General features: G+C 48.9%; 1 protein-coding gene across 3 annotated transcripts in view; it reads left to right on the forward strand.

The window, feature by feature from the left end:
* The first annotated feature begins 14,287 nt into the window (after positions 1-14,287).
* The window catches only part of MYLK (myosin light chain kinase), a 177,736-nt gene continuing 172,766 nt past the window's right edge, over positions 14,288-19,257 (forward strand). For 2 of the 3 annotated variants that reach the window (XM_044252185.1, XM_044252188.1), the window contains exons 1-2: positions 14,289-14,436; positions 18,757-18,924. In XM_044252185.1, coding sequence (XP_044108120.1) covers positions 14,407-14,436; positions 18,757-18,924 — 198 coding nt within the window. In that variant the 5' untranslated portion in view covers positions 14,289-14,406. Of the gene's footprint in view, positions 14,437-18,756; positions 18,925-19,257 lie in introns of all 3 variants that reach the window. The other variant, XM_044252187.1, reaches the window with a different exon arrangement.

Raw genomic sequence — 19,257 nt, forward strand, 5'->3', positions numbered from 1 at the left:
AGTTGTGTAAGTCAACCACAGCTCTCTAAAAAGGGAACCTCGTGGGCGGGGCGACTTGGCTCTTTATCTCATCCTGTAGCTGGCCATGCCTGTAGACATCCATCCGAGATGGATGCCTTTGAGGTGGATGCCTGGGCAATCAGAAGCTTAATGTCAGGCAGTTACAGTAGAGTCAAAAAAGCTGACTGTCCAGGTGTTTTCGAGAAGGGTGCCTTCATTGTATTCACTGCCGTCTCCAGGGTTAGGACTCACACCAGGCTGGTAGTGAGCTCTCAGAAAGTATGTGGTGAATGAACAGAACTGCCAATGAAACAAAGCCATGGACATTTTTACAAAGAAGTGAGAGAATATGTTTGTGACCACAAAGTATGAAGGGCATGACCTGAGGATTGAAGGACCGTCTCTTAAACTACGCACACTGAGTATGTGAAGAACCACACACTCTCCTCAGGTTTGTATTTTGTCACAGATTTGTGGGGACTTGGTCCTGGATGGGTGCTCCTGAGCTCGTGTCCTAGGCCCTGCTGGCAAGGCCCCTGAGCAGTGGGGACTCTGAGATTAGAGCAGGATGCAGCTGCATGGGAAAGACTCCCCATGGCGTTCCAGGGCTGCCCCACTGGCAACATCATATAGGGGAGGGCTGAAGGCCTGGATGGTTTGCTCGATCACCGCAGTTTTGAACTTCATGACTCTTTTGGACTTGGATCCTCTCCTGCCTTGCTCAACACTTGCCTTACTTCCCAAGCCTTGCCTAACTTGGTTGGCTGTCTAGGTGCCCATCTCTCCAAACTGTGCAGGAATCCCTGGGCCCGGCTCCTGCCTGGGCTCTGGCACCAGATCAAGGAGCTCAAGCTCAAACTGGAGCTGAGGAAGCAGAGAAGAATATTTGGGGGGCCATGAGTCAGCCCAGGGAGCAGACTGACATGAATCAGGAGGATCCAGATTCAAGAGCCATAAAAATCTCATGCACTTTGACTCAGTAATTGAAATTCTTGAAGTCTATCTTGGGGCAATAATCTCAAATGAAGGAAAAGTTATATTCATGAAACTGTGACTTGTGATGTCATCCGTTTTAGTGAAATTGGAAGCAACCTAAATGGTAAACAACAGGGGCGTGATTGGGTAAATTATGGTTCATCCACTTGGCAGAGTACTGCACAGTCATTAAAAATGAGCCTTATAAAGAGTGTTCCATAACCAGGAAAAAGTCTGTGGCTTGGCCTGAAGAGAAGCACGAAAATGAAGGCAGTAATAATGCATAAATACCATTGTGTTTTGAAAGGCACCTACATAGGGAGCTCCTGGGTGCCTCAGTCGGTTAAGCATCTGCCTTCAGCTCAGGTCGTGATGCCAGGATCCTGGGATCGAGCCCTGTGTTGGGCTCTCTGCTTCTCCCTCTGCTCTTCCCCACCGTTCATGCTCTCTCTCATTCTCTTGCTCGTGCGTCTGTGCTCTCTCTCAAATAAATAAATAAAATCTTCTTTAAAAATGATACCTACATAGAAATAGATTGGAAAAATGTTATTTGTGTCAGGAAAAAAAGTCATCTGTAACCCTGTGCACGATCGGATCTTCAGCAGATTCTGCTTATGAACAAAGAAAAGCCTGGAATACGGGGCCCAGAGTGAGTTCAAAGTTCATGCAGAGAGTCAGCAATCAAGACCCTGTCTGGGAAGGAGGAAGGAGACCTGTGAGAAACATGTCCAGACATGACCCAGCATGTGACTAACATAACGGTTTGCTGAACTGAGGGCAGGTGAAGCATGGATAGGGTGAACATGGCCAGGGAAGACATCTGTGAAGACTTGTCTCACAGTAGACTGGGTGGTTGTGGAAATACGAGAGCCATCCATCCATCCTGGTTCTTCTGGCCGTCCCAGCGTATTAATAACATCCCTTGTCATCATCAAAAGAGTCCTGATTTGGCTAATGTGTCACGTGATCACCCTAGGTGTTGAAAAGGAAGAAGTCCATTCTAGGTTGATGATAATTGCTCAGCTAGTCCCTTTGAGCACTGAAGAGTGAGGGAATTAAGATTCCCTGAAGCCTAGGTAGGCCCAGCCTGATGGACATTATGGGATGGGGATGGAAAAGGCACAGGAGCTTCTTTCGGCAGCATGTCACCTCATCGAAGACGGTCTCAGCCCAGAGGCGTTCCTGACAACGGAGGAGCCAGAGGAATATAGCTCATTTTGTACATGAACAAACAGATAAATGCCTTAGGATTTGCCTCAGTGAGGAGGTGTCTAGACCTTGGTCCTGCTGTTTGGTGGAGGGATACAAGTGGTGAGTGTGGGGACAAGCTCTTTGACTTTTCTTGGACTTCAGCAAGAAGTTACGGTTTAGCACCTGGATACTTTTCACTCTTCAGGTAAGACATAGGGAAAATGAAAAGCGTGGCCTCCCTTAAGAGAGAGAGACCTGGCTGTCCGTGCTTGACAGGAGCCTTCAGAGGTCCACTGAGAGAGGACGCCTGAGCAAGCAGGTGCTCATCTCAAAGCCCAGCTTCCCAGAGTGGTCTGGTAGCCTTCTCACGGGGGAGAAAGTATAGTAACACTTTGAAAGCTTAAATGGAAACCAGTACAAACAGGACAGTTCTGGTCTTTTCCATGCCATTGCGTTTTACCTATGCACCAGGGAGCAGGCGCCTTCAATAGAGAAGTTCTGCTTTTTACTCGAGCCCAGAAACCAAGAGGGACAAGGCCACTAGACAAATGGAACCCAGCCCAGCGGAGCAGAGTGGATGGCAAGCATTCTTCAGCATCATGTCCCTCATCTCCCCGCATCAGACCTGGGGCTCAGGGAAGTCCCAGGATCTACTTTCTCCAAGAAAAGTGTCATCTTGGGTAATGCTAAAACCCCAAACTAAGAGCCAAAACTGATTCTCTGCATTAAGCATTAGTGGTAAAAGCTCCAGATGACAGCATTTCGTTAATGTTATAAAACTGTTAGGAATGCAGCTTAGTAATCAGAAATACATTGTTAACTTAATAGCTGTATTTGGTACAGATAAGCACATGGGGAGCTCTTCTTTGGGCCTAACCAGCCATGGCTAGCTGGTTGGCTGCTGTGCCCACTGGATAGAAGCTTACCTAAATTGCTCAGAAGAAAGTGTTGCCACAACTAGAATGGCCATTTGCAGTGATGCCAGACAGCTACTTCTCATCAGAGCCCCGTGCCGATCTTGTTCCTAGGGAGGAGAGAACGTTTAACACCCAGTAGATGCTGGGGCTGTGTTCCCCTCTACGCTGATGCTGGGAACAAAGTGGTGCTTTTGTGTTGGCTGAGTATCCCACACGGGGTGGAGAATTGTTGGGTTCGGGAGTCAAAACCATGGAGGGTTTTAGGGCCTCTGTGGTTCTATCGTTTTTTGCTAATCTGGCCTCTCCAAGAGGACCCCAAGGTCCTGGTCCTCGAGCTCTGTGCTCCCGCAGCTAGTCCTTGGCTGTGGCCCACTAATCTTCCTGCCGCTTTCACTTCCTCCTCTGGCAGCTGATGGGGCCTCCTGTGGGGAAGGGCTTTTCCCCCTGCATGTGTCTCCATTTCTGAGACAGGGTTGGGAGGGGCACATGCTCTCTTCCCTCCTTGGAGAGCCTGTTGAATTGATACCTCTGAACAGAGGTTCCTCTCTCCAGAAGGGCAGTGACAGCTAGCTGTGCTCTCGCTGACACACTGCCAGTCCAAACCTGAGACCGAGGTTCAGAGAGGCCGAGGCTAAGCCAACACCAGCTCCAGACCCACAGGATGCCCCATCCACCTGAAGTGCTCAGGGACTGGAGACTGAGCCCTTCACCCAGAGAGTGGCTTCTTCAGTGGGGAAGGAGAGGCAGGGCAGGGGTGGGGAGAGCATGAGGGAGGGAGATCGTGGGAGCAAATGGAGGCCACTAGCACAGTGAGGGCAGAAGGAAGGGTGTCTCCTCACTCTTCCTGCAGCATTTCTGTCATCGTATGGGGAGGACATAATGTCTAGAATGCTCTGTTTAACCTCTCATCTTATTTATGCTTGTAATGGCCATCATAGAAACATATAATGGTGGGTATGGACAGGCTGTGCATTTTGACCCTGTGCTGGGGTTCTTCTCTGCTGGGAGCACAAACTTGATGAACCTGGCTTGATTGGCCCAGATGATCAGCATGTGGCCCCGTTAATGTCAAGGTTCTAAGGAGTCAAGAGGGCATTGCATCGTGTCCACGTACTCTCATCCAGTTGTGGAATAGACTAGGCAAACATCCGGGGCCTGAGAAGTTGGGATCTGGAAGAAGATTCTTATAGATGTGAACCACAGGAATGAATGAACTTCTGGAATTTCTTTTCTTGAGAGGGGCGTGCATGCTTGTGGCTGTGGCTTTTGGCTACTGGGTATACGTTCTGCTGCCTTATGTACAAGACTTACCTAATGACTAGCAGACTAGCTAATCGCTTCAGAACCCGAAGTGACTGGTGATTTTCACACAAGTTCCCTTCACACATGCATCCAGGTCCCCGAGAAGAGAGGTTAAGGGTAGCTGGCCTGAGCTGCTCTCTGCAGATCAAAGTGGGGGAGGGCCCCGCAGGTGCATGGGCTCATAGAGGGAGATGGGATGTGCACATCAAATTAGAAATTACGGATATCTGTATAGACAGATAACATACAGCCAAGAGGGATGCTAGAGGTCTTCTAACCCCTGAGAGGTTAGGCTACTTTCCCAAGGGCCACTGTTAGCAGATCCTGTCCCTGAAGTCTAGTGGCTCTAGTCTGAAGCCAGCCCTTCTCTCGGGGCCTTGGTTTTCTTATCTATAGACTGCAAAAGTCAGCAAATGTCCCCTCGTGTCTGTGGCTGTAAGTAATCTAGTGGCAGAGCCAGGGCAAGACACCAGGACCTTGGACTCCAACCTCCTCCCAGATCCTCCCTATGGCATTTCTCACATCCTGACACTTGTTACCAAGAGTCTGAACCGTAGAGCCAGAGACCTGGGTTTAAAGCCCGCTGATAAGATGTAGCTGTTATTGTTAGTTCTGTGACCTTGAACGTACTGTTCAACTTCTGAGTCTTCTCTTCAAAATGAAAAGAATGCCTGTCTTTAGAGTTGCCTTGGAAATGGAAGTAGGTAAACTCTTCACTACAATAGCTGGCCCCAGCAAGCATTCAATGGATGAGTTATTTCTGTTTGTAACAATAGGTATTGTACATCACAGTCACCTCATGTGTCTGGACCTGAGGCTCCTTTTCTGTGAAACAGGAGGGTCAGTTTGGACCCGTGCTTCTCCCACTTTACCCTCTGCAAGGGAAGTGGAGAAAGAACACTGCTCAGGGGTAGGGGCTTGGGGGCGTAGCCTGAAGCAGCTTGTGGAAAGCATCACATTTCTTTGAAGCCCTACATTTATTTGTAAGTCAACTTATAGTTGTCCTTTTATACCATAATGTGAATACATTGGTTGTTTTTTTTTTTTTTTAAAGATTTTATTTATTTGACACAGAGAGACACAGTGAGAGAAGGAACACAAGCAGGGGGAGTGGGAGAGGGAGAAGCAGGCTTCCAGCCAAGCAGGACCCTGGGATCATGACCTGAGCCAAAGGCAGATGCCTAACGGCTGAGCCCCATTTATTTTATTTATTTATTTGAGAGAGAGTTGGGCACATGTCACGTGAGGAAGAGCATGACAGCGGGGAGAGAGGGGCAGACGGGGAGGGGGAAGGAGAGAATCCCAAGCAAACTCCCCACTGAATAAGGAGCCCCAGCTGTGGGGCTCGATCCCATGATGCTGAGATCATGACCTGAGTCGAAACCAAGAGTCGGACATTTCACTAACTGAGCTACCCAGGTGCTCCAGAATGCATTGGTTTTAATATAAACCCCCCCCCAAATCTTTGAGTATAGTTGATGCTCTGGGATAAGATGGCCTCAAGTGTCCCCAAAGGGCACACAGAGGCGCTCCTGTGGGGATGGAGGTGGGATTGCATCCTTTCTAAGATCCCTCCTGGCTCCACCTAGGGTACGTGGTACCCAAGAACCGTGAAGGACCCTTGGAGGGCAGTCTCCCCTAGGCCCCTGCCCCTAGTTGGAAGGGGGTGTGTTAGGTAGAGGTGGAAGCAGAAGGGAGGGAGAAGATGTAGCCCTTGCAAATGAGGACGAAGAAGGCTGGAGGAGCAACGCTGTGTCTGAGCCTGACTTTTGGTCTGTGGGCTGATAGACCTGGCTGGTTTGGGTTGGCAGCCCTCCATCACCCCAGGTAAGTTCCAGGAAACACTAAGCCATTGTTTCTCCTCTGCACCTGGAAGCTGTGCTGGGGATGGGTCCTCCTATCACAGGAGGGCAGGTAAGGGCAAGGGGTGAGCTGCATGTGGAGACATGGGACTTGTCACACTGCCAAGGCATCCTTCTAGCAGTTCTGAGGCAGCACCCAAGGCCAAGGTCTGGGGTTGAGCCCAGCCAATGGGAGGAGAGAGGTGGAGATCCTGGAAAAGAGCAACAGGCTTTGTGGGCAGAACACAGATTTCTGGCCTATGAATGGGAAGAGAGAGCATCTGTATGTGTGGAAGGGGCGGTGGGGGGCAGAGGGGGAGGCAGATCTGCAGGTGCTGATTCAGGCCCTGCATAGATTGGCTAGAGATTAGCCAGTATGCCTGGACCCTCTCTCAGGCATGAGGGATTGAAATGAAGTCACCCATTTGTTTAGGACAAATATAAAAGGGCTTTCCCTGGCCAAGGGATTGACTACATTAGTCATATTTGTACCCATCAGATAGCATTCTGATAAATCTCAGAGAACATCACCAAAGTTGTTACACTGGCAATTTCCTGTTGGGCATGGTATTCATTATGATAATAAGATTTAACCTATCTTGACGAATTCCTCCCGAGCATGTTCCCACATAGAGCTAGGATTTGGAGTTAAGAAGGATCGGATTCTTCTCCTGTTTTATTAGCTATTTGACCTCAGACACGTCACTTGGTCTTAGTCCCAGCAATAAATGAGGTTAGGACATACCTCAGCGTGTGGCGAAGTGGAGGTGGGATGGGATTGGAAAAGCATTTTGTAAGTCTTCAGTAGCTTAATGTTAATTCTCAACAAAAACCCTTTTGGCAGCATCAGCGAAGAGCATTGCTGTCCTCTACACGCCCCTGCAACTGAGACTCCATCAGTTTAAAGACTGTAACTCTCTAAACTTCTCTTAACTCAAACCATCCTTTGTAACTCAAAAACGGCCCCTTTTCAGATGCATTTCATTGCTTTCAGGCATGCATGATCATCTCCTCTCTCTACTTCTGGCACATCTCTCTACTGTGGGTCTCACCTGCCCCGCAGGCCGTGGGCCTGGCCACGCAAACCTCGGAGATCCCCACACCCGTCTGTGTGGATACCTGTGTGGCCCCAGTTTCTTCATCTGTAAAATAAGAGGAAAGGGGGTTGGACTTGATGATTTAGGTCCCCTTCCAGCCCTCACGTTCGGCGATCCAGAATTTGGGAGGCTGAGAGCAATGCAATTGTCTACAAGTAACTGAAACACACAAGTCAACACTCAGAAATGTGAATTAGTAATCCGCTGTTTGCAGCAGGGCAGTACTTACAGCAATATCTAACTGAATTAGAACATTGAATTGAAATGTGATACCTCTTATTCTTCATAATAATTGACTATCAATTGATAAAGAATGGTCGACTATTTAATAATCATTACCGAGGGAGGGATTGTGTGCCTGACATCGTTAGAAGTTTCTTTGTGTGTTACAGTTACCATATATTGGGTATTTTAAGTATTTACTCTGGGTTAGATATTAGAAGTGGCTTCTAATCCCCACAGAGCCCCACAAAACAGATGTACAGACAGGGAAATTGAGGTTTAGAGAGCTTAAGTAAATCACCCAAGGTCATTCAGCTACTAAGTACCAGAGGCAGGTTCAAGTGCAGCCATTTTGGTCTGACTACAGAGCCTGCGATGGGCCCCCTCGCCGATGTCCGTTGGTTGGCTGTCACCCCCTAACTTGCTCTTAAATTGCCAATTTGTTGTTACTCTCATCCTAGGACTGGCAATTACCCCAGCTGTGTTTTTGATACAGTACTGGGCCTGACCCCAGAGGAGGAATTGGTCCTTTCTTTCTAGCCGCATCGGCCAGCCTGAAATCTTCACGGGGAAAACCCAGCTGGCTTTAGCACCATCCCACCTCCGGCGTGTTGGAGACACCCAGCCTTGGCTCCCTCCTCGTTCTGCCTCTCCCGCACCTGCCCTCTTGTCTCGGTGCTAGTCAAGGGTGGAAGGAACCCTAGAAATCTGTAACAGTTTGCCAGGTCTTTGGCTTCAGCCAGAGGAGACAGATTGTGTTGGTGGGAGTAATTAGAAACCAGCTGCAAACTTGGATTTCACATTGGGGCCCATGGGAGCTGACACATCAGGTTGGCCCGTGCCTCATTTTCCTGTGCTGTGTCACAAGGGAGAGGATTTGCAAGAGGAGCGTCCCCAGGCCTCTCAGTCAGGGAAGTCTGAGCCAAGCACGCACATGCCAGAGGCAGATGGACGACGGCCTTGCCCCGGGGCCCCAGGAGGTCCTGCAGAGGCTGTGGACCGCTCGAGGCTGGAGAGAGTCTTCAGACTCTGCCTTGGTTCTCGTCAGCGCTCTGCATCTCCACAGCCCCACCTGTCGGTGGGCCTTCCTGCTGCCCTGCTCCTTGGAAGACACCATTCCAGCCCGGGGCCTGAGGCTCGAGCGTGGAAAGGCAGGATCCCACAAAGGGGTCCTCCTCATTCTGTCTCCTTACATCAGTCTCTCCTCCACTCAGCCTGAAGTTGATCCAACCACAGAGCTATTTCCCCAGGGGGAATGATCCAGGGGATGCTGGATCCCCGAAACTCTATGCAGAGTGCAGGGGCCACGTTCAGCAGCCAGGCCTGGGCGAGCTCTGTTCATCCTTCGTGTGCATCCATGTTTTTAGAACCTAAGTCCTTAGGCCTGTCCCTTTAGCTCATTGCCACACTCCATCTCCCTGCAGAAAGCAGAGTGGGTAGCATGGGCTTCAGGCAGACGCAGAAAGAAGGGATGGGACATGCCAGTTTGGGGCTAGAGAAGCTGTTAAGAGCCCCCTCTGGGGCTGGGAGTGGTCAGCAGTGTCATGAGTCTCACTTCCTTCCTGGGTCTTCTTTTCCAGAGCTTTCCTAGGCTTCTCTGAAGAGCAGGAGAGGAGGGGCAGGCAGACTCATGGTACAGAGTGGTGAACTTTCCTTTACTCCTTGTAGCTTTCCTTTCTAGATCTTCCCTCTTCCCTATGTCGTGAAGTTACTAAATGTTGGTTGGACTGAGGTGGGGGGCGGGGGAAGAATAAAGTAGTAGAAAGAAAAGGAATATGTTCCATTTACTTTATGAATGATACGCCCCCACACTCTGCCCATTAATTTTGCTGTTAATATTTGCCCTTCTAAGGCATTCAGTGAGCTAAGTCACTTTAAGTACGCCAGGAATACTGCTGACGCCTAGTGCACGCTCACTAAATAGTAGCTATTATTGGTTCCCTCTTTTTCCTCCTTTTCCCCCTGGGGTTTCCTCTCAGTGTTTTCAGCCCCACTTTCTCTCTGGACGGACTTCATGGAATCAAAGGCTCAGCTTGGGAGTCGGCCAGAGGCTGCTAAGCTGGAATGATCACTTAGTGCCAATGCTTAGCATTGGCTCTGTCTCTGTCCTCATGGCAGGGGCTGGTGTGCCTTGGTGACAGGTGTGTCTGTCTGATTCGGCCGCCCAGCCTATGAAGCCCCACATGGTGGGCTGGGAACAGAAGTTTCTTTCCTCCTCCCCTGGTGTCTTGCATCGTGTTCCTGCTCTGGGCTTGGATCCCTCTGCTGAACCTTTCCCCCCTGCCCAGATGTCCTATGGAGGCTAGAGACACAGGTGTCCCCAGGCAGGAAGTGTCCAGAGAGACCCATCAGGCCACACAGAAAGAGGACCGTAGAGAGAGAAGGGCAGTGACTTTTTTAAGATAGCATGGCTGGCCAGGACACAGCCATAGTGAGTACCAGGGTTGCTGACTGTCTCTCTGATGCCATTTTACCCTCCGGTGGCCCCCACTGGGGCCACGGTTGCCTCTATCCTCTGAACTTCTGAGAGAGATCTTAAAACAACAGTGATGTTAACCACAGCAGCTGCTGAGGATTGAGTACTTACTCTTGCCAGAGAATGGGCTGGGCTGCCTTTCATACACATTGCCGACCCTCGTGGCAGCCTTGTAGGTAGTGGGGTATTAGCAGGAGCCCCGTTTTATACCTATGTAAACTAAGACTTTCAGAGGTTTTTACGTTGCTCAGGCCACACAGTTTAGTGGGGGAGAAGGTAGCATCTGATTGTTGAGTGCTCTGTTCCTTTCTGTGAGGCATCCTGGGGATGGGAACCCGGAGCATGGTTTCTGTTCCCCGAGGCGATTTTTGGCGCCCCCACAGACTGAAGGTGGTGGGGGCCACCCCTACAGGAGTATCACTCCTGGGGTTTAAAAAACTCGGCTCAGTTGGTGTGATTTAACAGAATGGAGAGAGGAGCCATGGTGTTTGAGAAGGGGATGGTTGGATTAACAGACTGGGGGATCCCAGATTTACTTCTGTAGCAATAATTCCTAGTAACAAAATGAATGAACCTTAGGATTATTGCTAATTGTGATGGAAATGTGCTTTTTGCTAATTTAGTTATAATCAGGGTTTCTGGTTCTGGCTTTGATTTTTTTTTTTTTTTTTTTGCATGTGACTTTTATTGCAAAAAGCTTCTCTCAGCCTGTACTCATTAAATCCCAAATTAAGCAAGAATCCCAACAGGAAGAGAGCAGCTCCAGGAGACCAGGCCTCTCTCATTCACACTGTGTGTGCGGTTGGGTGTGTTGATTTGATTTGATCTGTGTGTGTGTGTGTGTGTGTGTGCATATATGTCAGTGTCCTCTTTTAAGAAAATTTAAAAATAACTTTCTGCCAAAGCTGTGGGCACTTGGAGTAGGATTGCTGAGCCGGCATCCTCCTCCTGCCCATGGTCTGCTGTTCTGCTGATGTGGCCGGGCTGACGTGGGCAGCTCATCTGCCTGCAGAAAACCCAGTCCCTCCTTTAATGTGCTTTTCTAGAGGAAAGGCCCAGGAAGCCCAGGGGACAGCCACCTGCCTTGGGGCTCAGGGCAGAAATCAGCTGGAGGGGACAGAGGGGGCTGTCTTCGAGTGCTTTCACTTGGGAAGCCAGGGACCTGGACCCGAGTCACCTGGAAATGCCAACAGGAAACTCAGTCCATCCAGGGCACCAAGACTGAAACATCCTCGTGCCCATTTCATACATTGGAAGACTGAGAAGCAGCGTTCAAAGGATGCATGAATCACATGCCTGGTTTATTTTTACTTTTATTTTTATTTATTTATTTTTTTAAAGTGACATTTTATTCTTTTTTTTAAAGATTTTATTTATTATTTGACAGAGAGAGACACAGCGAGAGAGGGAGCACAAGCAGAGGGAGTGGGAGAGGGAGAAGCAGGGTTCCCGTTGAGCAGGGAGCCCAATGTGGGGCTCGATCCCAGGACCCTGGGATCATGACCTGAGCCGAACGCAGATGCTTAACGACTGAGCCACCCAGGGGCCCCTATTTTTATTCTGGTTTAAAGCCAGACTGGCACCCAGGTGTCTGGAGCCAAATTCCTATAGACTGCAGAGGGGTGGGTTTTTTTTATTGGCAGGACTTGTTCACCTGCTTCTTGCCTTACATCCTCTCTCTAATGTTCTCAGAATTCCCGATATGATAAAGTTAAGTGGTGTCCTCATTCGGAAGAGATTTTTTTTTTCAATACTTTTTTAACCCAACTTTCTACTCATTCATGTATCCCCACAAGTATTTGTTGAGAACTTATCATGTGTTCATTAGTATTGTCAGCACTGGGGATACAGCAGTTAGTGAAACACGCGGGAGGTTGTGTTCCAGTGGGGGAGACAGATGTTAATCATAGAACCACACAACTCCGTGACTTTCAACTGTGAGCTGTGGGACAAAGAGGAATAGGGGATTTGGTGTGTGCTGCTAACATGGAACTAGCCTAATCTCTGTGGGACCAAAGGTCTGTGTGCGGCATTTCCAATCAGCCGTTTTGGATTTGGGTAGTTGTGTTGTTTTGTTTTGTTTTAGATTTATTTATGTATTTGAGAGAGAGAGAGAGAGGGCGGGGGAGGGAGGGGCAGAGGGAGAGGGTCTCAAGCTGGCTCAGAGCGGAGCACAGAGCCTGATGCAAGACTCCATCTCACAACGCTGAGATCCTGACCTGAGCTGGAACCAAGAGCCCAATGCTTAACTGACTGAGCCACCCAGACACCCCTGTTTTTGCTCCTGAGCCCAGGTATTCAATTTAAAAATTGTTCTTTTAAGTTTCCTCTCAATCTCTGGTCCATTTTGCTGATCTTTCAGGGCTGTATTTTAACACGCTAGCTGTGTTTAGCACGTTAGCTGTTCTTACTTGCTTGGTGTAACCCACAGGTTTGATAGACATGCCTCCCATGTTTCTGACCACATGGTTGTCCTTAGTTCTATCCAATTCAGAAGGACTCTCCAGTCCTGTTATGCCACCAGAGATCTCCGTCAAGAAGACTTAGATCCGAATTTAACTCCATTCCTCAGTGGTGAATAGAGTTGTTTTTTGGATTTATTTCTTCCTTTCTTAGCCATAAGATTTTCAAGTATCTACCACGTCTTCTAGAGGTCTGGGTTTATATTTTGTCTTGGCCAAGGACTTAATTGACTTAAAGTCGTTCTCTTCATCAGTATCTGTTTCAGCTTCGTATCTCTCAGGTACACGTTTGTTTAACCATTCTCTTTGGAAGAAAAGATAGACCCAAATTAGATACCGATTCACCCTCCTTCTCACCCATTCCTCAAAGCCACACTCCATTACTCTTATAAAACCACTTTTCGCTTTCTAGTTGTAGATTGTTAGGAGGACAGACATGAGAGCAGATGGTGAAGGGATGAGAGGGGATGGGTTAAAGCAACAGTTCTCAAAGTGTGTCCCCAGGGGATCCTTGGAGTCTCTGAGACTCTTTTAAGAGCCCAGAGGTCCAAATCATCTTTGTAATAAGATGACATTCACCTTTTTTGATCTCTTTCTTTCTCCAGTGGAGTTTCCCAGCAGCTGCAAATGCAGTGATAACCACAGTAGACTGAATGTGGAAGCAGATATGAAAATCTAGCTGTCTTCTATTAGTCAGACATTAAAGAAATTTACAAAAGTGTACAATTCTTACTAAGCTTTCTTTTTTGTTTTGGAAAATACATTTTTTCTTTTAAAAGTGTTATTTATGTTAACATACAATGGCTTATTATTGATGTTTTTGAATGAATTACTGGGTTTAATTTTGAATACAGTAAATATTGTTAGCAATAACTCATAAACAAAAACTCTTTGATATCCTCACTAGTTTAGAGGAGCATAAAGGGGCTCTGCGACCAGAAATTTGGGAACTCCTAAGCTAGAGAGTAAAGGGTCCGCCAGGTCTTAGAAGAATGAATACCAGTTTCTCAAGGATCAGGCAGAACCCCGTGGAAAAGCTTTAAGTCAAGTCATTTTTGATTCAGACATGTAGAGTTTGTCCCATGGTGTGAGTTGCCACAGCAAGAGAGATCCCTTTGGAACTACAGAAATCCTTTTCTCTCCCAGAGGAGAAGGACTGGGCTGGGCATCACGGTGCTACCATACTTTAGAAGTATGCACCAAGGACCCTTCCTGAAGCTCCCCGGGGGTCAGAAGGAGCCCTGCTGGGTCCTGTGCGCAACCTGAATGCTTGGAGCCTGGTTCAGATTGTAGCCCAGATTCCTTAAGACAATTGCAGCACGGGAGTTCCCCATCCTCTGTTCTCATCCCTCCCACTGCAGGGATCATAAGCTGGGCTTCTTTAGCTGAAGGAAAAAAGGGCAGGGTCTCAGGAGGCACATATCCCATGAGCCCTGTGTGGTAATCCCATGCCAGATGTGCCAAGGGGTGAGTGACGTTCCAGGCCAGATGTGGAGCTGGGGGTGTGCTCAGCCCCTCCAGGGGTTCAGCTCTCTGCTTGACAGCGTCTTCCCTTTGCTCCGCACTGAGATTGGCCTCGGCAACCCCAACCGAGGAAAAACCTGTGAGCTTCCACTCCTAGTCTCGGCGGGACTCCATGGAGAGAGCCTCTACAGCTGGCAGCCAGGGGTTTCAAAGGTCACCCCAGCTGGGCGGATTAGAACAACAGAGCTCCCTGACTGAGTGAAATTGGCTGCCTGGCAGAAGGCAAGTTGCAACATCTGCGAGCAGAGTCAGGCAGACGCCCCTTAACTTTGCAGTCTAGCCCTGGGCTCCACCGCGTCCCTGGCTCTCCTTTGTGGTCTTCCTCCTCTGACGGACGGACGTTGGACAGGATTCTCTGCAGTCCAGTGGTAAAGCGTGGCTGCCCGTGTGTCCCGACTCATGGGAGAGCTGCCCGGGGAAGAGGCCACGGTAAGGCACATCGGTTCTTGGGCGTATGGTTCTGCCCCACTGCTTGCCCCTGTGGGTCACAGCAAGGCCACCTGGCACAGCCTGCGGCCAAGGAGCTGCTCACTCGGGCAGTAGGCACTGTCAGGGAATGGGTCAGGATCTGAGCGCAGCACAGAGAGAAGATGAAGGTGGGAGAGCAGAGCTGTCATTGCCTGGGGCCCTTGCGCCTGGGTGGTTTGCTGCGTCCTCGGCCTGTGGGGAGGTGGGAGGTGGGTTCATGGCTGGCTGCCAGTGCAGAGCCTGCTGGGAGCCCAGCCCTAGCGGGAAGGCGTGTGATTTCCAGGATGCCTTGCTTGCAGGGTCAGGTGCTTAAAGACTACGATCATTTTAAATGAGTGCACTTTGGGTAGGGAAGAGGACAACTGGTTTCTCTAAACTTGTTCTGCCATCCCTAATTTTTAACATTTCTTTTGAGTCTTTTTGCCTCAGAGTTCACCGTCTTTTGGCCAGAGTTGAAAATGTTCTTTTCTGGGTTCAAGAAACAATTTAAAATGCTTTTGATCAAATTAAGATCAAGTTAACTTAGGGCCGCTTTGGATGATTAACATATTATGTTACTTGCGAAAACCTTATTTGGAGGTGAGCTTTGGCCTGAGCATTGTTTGTAGGGGGCTGCCTCCAGCTCTCTTGGACCTCCGTCTTCCATTTTTTTCTCCTTTTAATTCTCCGTCCTTTGATCTGCATTTAACTGGTATTGATTGAATGAACCGCCAAGCTGGGTGTGTTTCCAGCCACTGAGCCCGGCTATGCCAGTAGAGAAATTACGGTGAAAGATACCCAGCCCAGCCCCTCTGGTGTTCTTGACTGGAATGTGGTCATCAGGCTGGGCAAGAGATTAGAAGGGAATAAGGATGGTTTGGTTTGATTTATTGTTACTATTATTATTTTACAGATTTTATTTTTTAGTAATCTCTACACCCAGTATGGGGGTTTGAACTCGTAACCCCAACATCAAGAGTCACACGCTCCACTTACTGAGCCAGTGAGGCACCCCTAATTTAATATTTTTTGACAAACATCTCAGTTATGTCAGTAACCATTACTTGCCAGTGTGGATGGATTCTGTTTATGCTGCTGATGGCAGTGGGCGGGGCGATGGGCTGAGGGAAGCTGTTTGGTGTCTCTGGCCAGCCTGGGCCTCGGCTTTGGTCCTGCTCGCCTGATAGTTAACTTACTACCCCCGAAACCACCTTGTGGGGGACTGGATGTCTCCTGGCTGGATTGACTTGCCTGTTCCTTTTCTACCCGTGAAGCCAGACCTCCCCTGAGGGTAGATGACTTCTGTTTTTTGTGCTCTTGAAGCCAAGTACTTTCCCTTGGATGCTAGCTAGCATCCAGGACCTTTGCGAGATTTAGACAGACCTCAGATGATCTTGGATGGGGGTGGTATGCAGAGAGGGTCCTGAGCTGATGTCACTACTTCTAGGTTTCGGCTCCCCAGAAAGCAGAGGGGGAAGAGTCTTGTGTCTTTCAAACCCAAGCCTAAGGGCAGAAGCAGAGGCCCATTGCCTGTCCCCCATCCTCTGTGAAACTCCCAAGCCTCCGCCTGTTTTATCTCCCTTGACTGGGGACAGTAGGAAATGCCTCTAGGAGGCCTACAGGGTAGGACAGGGGTCAGACTTGGTTTTGGTTTCTACTTCTTAGCTCTGTGACCTTGGACAGGTGTTATCTCTGAGCTTCAGTGTTGTCATTTGTGAGAGGAGCATAGTCAGAAATGCCTTGCAGGACTGTGGGGACTGCCCTCAGTCAGTTGTGCTGCTATAACAGACGCGACGGTGCTGAGGGAGGCTGCTGTGGGCCTCAGGCCTGCCTTCCCTGCCTCCTCACGGAGTTCAGCCATCTGCTTCTCACTGCTGGTCACAGTAATCCCATTCAGATCCCCTTGCCCTGAAGGTGATGGGGCTGAACTGGGCTCCTTGCTGTCCTCGGTGAAGAGGGCCTGTGTCCTCCTGCAGGGTGGGGAGACCAGCTTCTCTTTGGGAATGGAATGATGACAATGTTGATTGGCTACTACTGATTGAACCCCTTCCACGCTGTGTTGTGTGTTTTGTATGGGCTCTCACTCAGATCCTCCCTGCAGCCTTCTGAGGCTGAGGTTATCACCCCCATTTTACAGAAAAGGAAACCGAGGCCAAGAGACTGGAAGTACCTTGCGGCTCATGGCTGGATCTGTGGAAGGGTCTGAGCCTCATGTTTCCTGCCCTCACTCTGAGCCCACCCCGTGCTGAGTGTCTCTGTGGCACTGGAGGAGGCCAAAGGGAGCAGAGTTCCCTCGAGGGTATGGTCCTGGGCGTTCTGCAGGATTTGAGAACCCCATTCCTTCCCTACTACCAGGCTACCACACTTGCCACACACATATGATTATTCACTGCTGTATCTCAAACACCTAGCTTGGCATATGATCAGTGTTCAAGAAATCTATTTTAATTGAGTGAATGAGTGTATCCTGATTTTTTCCATTAAAATATCATGATGACTTTAAAATGATTGTGCAAACATACACAAACACAGTGATCGAAATATGGCAAGATGATCATTGTTGGAGTTGGGCAATGGATACTTAAGGTGCTTGTTTTATCATTCTTTCTGTTTTTCTGTATGTTTGAAATTTTCCATAATAAAATTTATTTTGAATTTAAAATTTCTATATCAATTCCTATCATTATTCTCCTTGTAAACATATACTTGAATAGCTCCACTGTGTTCCACCAGTTCTCACTGTTAGACACTTGGCTGGGCCTTTCTTTCTGTTTCTACTTCCTAGGATTATTTTTCTATTTCTTCTGCTATAAATAATGTGATTAGCCTCCTTAGATATAAATTTTATGCTGCATCTCTGATTTCTTCCCTAATAATACATTGCTGGGGCGCCTGGGTGGCTCAGTCCAGTTGAGTGTCTGCCTTTGGCTCAGGTCATGATCCTAGGGTGCTGGGATCGAGTCCCACATCAGTCTCCTTGCTCAGCAGGGAGCCTGCTTCTCCCTCTCCCTCCATGCTCCCCCTGCTCATTCTCTTTCTCTTCCTCAAATTAAAGAAAAAAAAAATTGCTAAATATAGGATTTCTGGGAGGAGAGATGGATTTTTTTTCCCAGAATCTCTTCGCCAAATTGCTTTCCAGAGAGATCACACCAACTGATATGCACCCACCCCCCAGGCAAGCATGCCACCTTACCACAGTCTTACTGACATTTTATGTTATCTTTTTAAATGTCAGTGTGGTCAGTTTTTTAGAAAAGATAATGGCTTGTTCTGACTTTGTACTCTTGGAGTCTCACGAAGGCCCGGCCAAGTCCCTTTGTTTAGAGGCCATTCATCAGTGTTCCGTGAACTGCTCTAGTCCTGGCCTCTGTGCATCTATCTGCGGGGCTGTTTCCTTCTTAGTTGTGAAGTATTCTCGTCCTTTGTTTTTGCTGCAAACACTTTATCCCATCCATCTTTCAGTGCTGTTGATAGTATGTTTTGACCTGCAGAAAACCTCACTTTTACATGTAAATGTGCAGGCTCCCTCGCTGGCTCCTCTGCCCTCACAACCCTTTGCCACCGGCCAGCTCTGACTGTTTACAGGAGGCAGGAGGGTCCCTGGTTAGGAATAGGAGCTCTGGCGCTGGCTGCCTGGGTTCAAGTGCCAGTTCTGCCTGGTTCAAGTGCCAGTTCTGCCTCCTACTAAATGCCGTGACCTTGAGCAAATTTCTTAATCTTGCTGTGACTGATCCATAAAATGGGGATGATGAGATTAACTGTCTCCTAATGTTTATATGGGGAGCAAATGAGCTGTTGTTTACACGTGCTTAGAATAGTTCCTGGGGAATAGGAAGTTCTACAGAAGTTTTGCTTATATTGTTATCTACTGCTGTGAACCTGTGACTCTTATCACTTGGAAAAGATTTTGCTTGCATGGCTAATATTTTACCAGCCAAAGAGAAATCTGGGTTTGTCGGACAGAGGCGTACCCTGTTACAAAACAGACTAATTGCATGCCCCTGACACCACTGTTGCACTGTGAGTAAGACGTGGTCCCCAGTCTTGAGGTGGTCCAGCCTCCAAGTGGTGGCTGTGGGTGTCCACTGACTGCCTGGGATCTGACCACCCGGCTTCTCTCATCTCTGCCTCTGTTCCCAGCCTTGACCTCCCTATGAGACTCTGGCTCTCATTAGCAGAGAAGGGATTTGTTGGAAAGTTGGGGAAGGAGGAGCTTCCCAAATGCACCGGGAATGCTGGCCATGCACAGGGATGAGGGCGGCGCTTTGTCTCGTCTGACCTGGTCTTCCTTCCTGTTCGCAGACCATGGGGGATGTGAAGCTGGCTGCCTCAACACAGGTGTCTAAAGCTTCCATCAGTGTGGATCACTCGAGAGCTGGTTCCGTGCCCCTGACTGAGGCCCCTGCTTTCATTGTGCCCCCTCGGAACCTCTGCATCAGAGAAGGAGCCACCGCCAAGTTCGAAGGGAGGGTAAGAAGCATGGCCGGAGGGGAGGCCTGGAGAGGAGATGGGGCAGGGTCATCCCTGCTTTGGCACCCCTTTCCCTGGCAGGCTGGATCTTGTGGAAGCCTGGTTTTCTTCGGACCTACACATAGAGGGACTATCTATCAGTTTCCCTGACTTGTTTGGTTTATGGTGACTTTGGTCAGTGTTGGAGAACTTGGGGGTGGAACAGGGCTGTTAACATAGGTCATGTTCTGGGTAAGTGCTGTCTAATTGTAGAAGATGACATGGTCTGGTGGCAGCTTGGGTGGACACATGTGCCCTCCAATCTGGACAGCTGAGAACACACTGTCATTTTTC

This window comes from Neovison vison, chromosome 6 (genome assembly GCF_020171115.1).
Source record: "Neovison vison isolate M4711 chromosome 6, ASM_NN_V1, whole genome shotgun sequence".
Classification (NCBI taxonomy): domain Eukaryota; kingdom Metazoa; phylum Chordata; class Mammalia; order Carnivora; family Mustelidae; genus Neogale; species Neogale vison.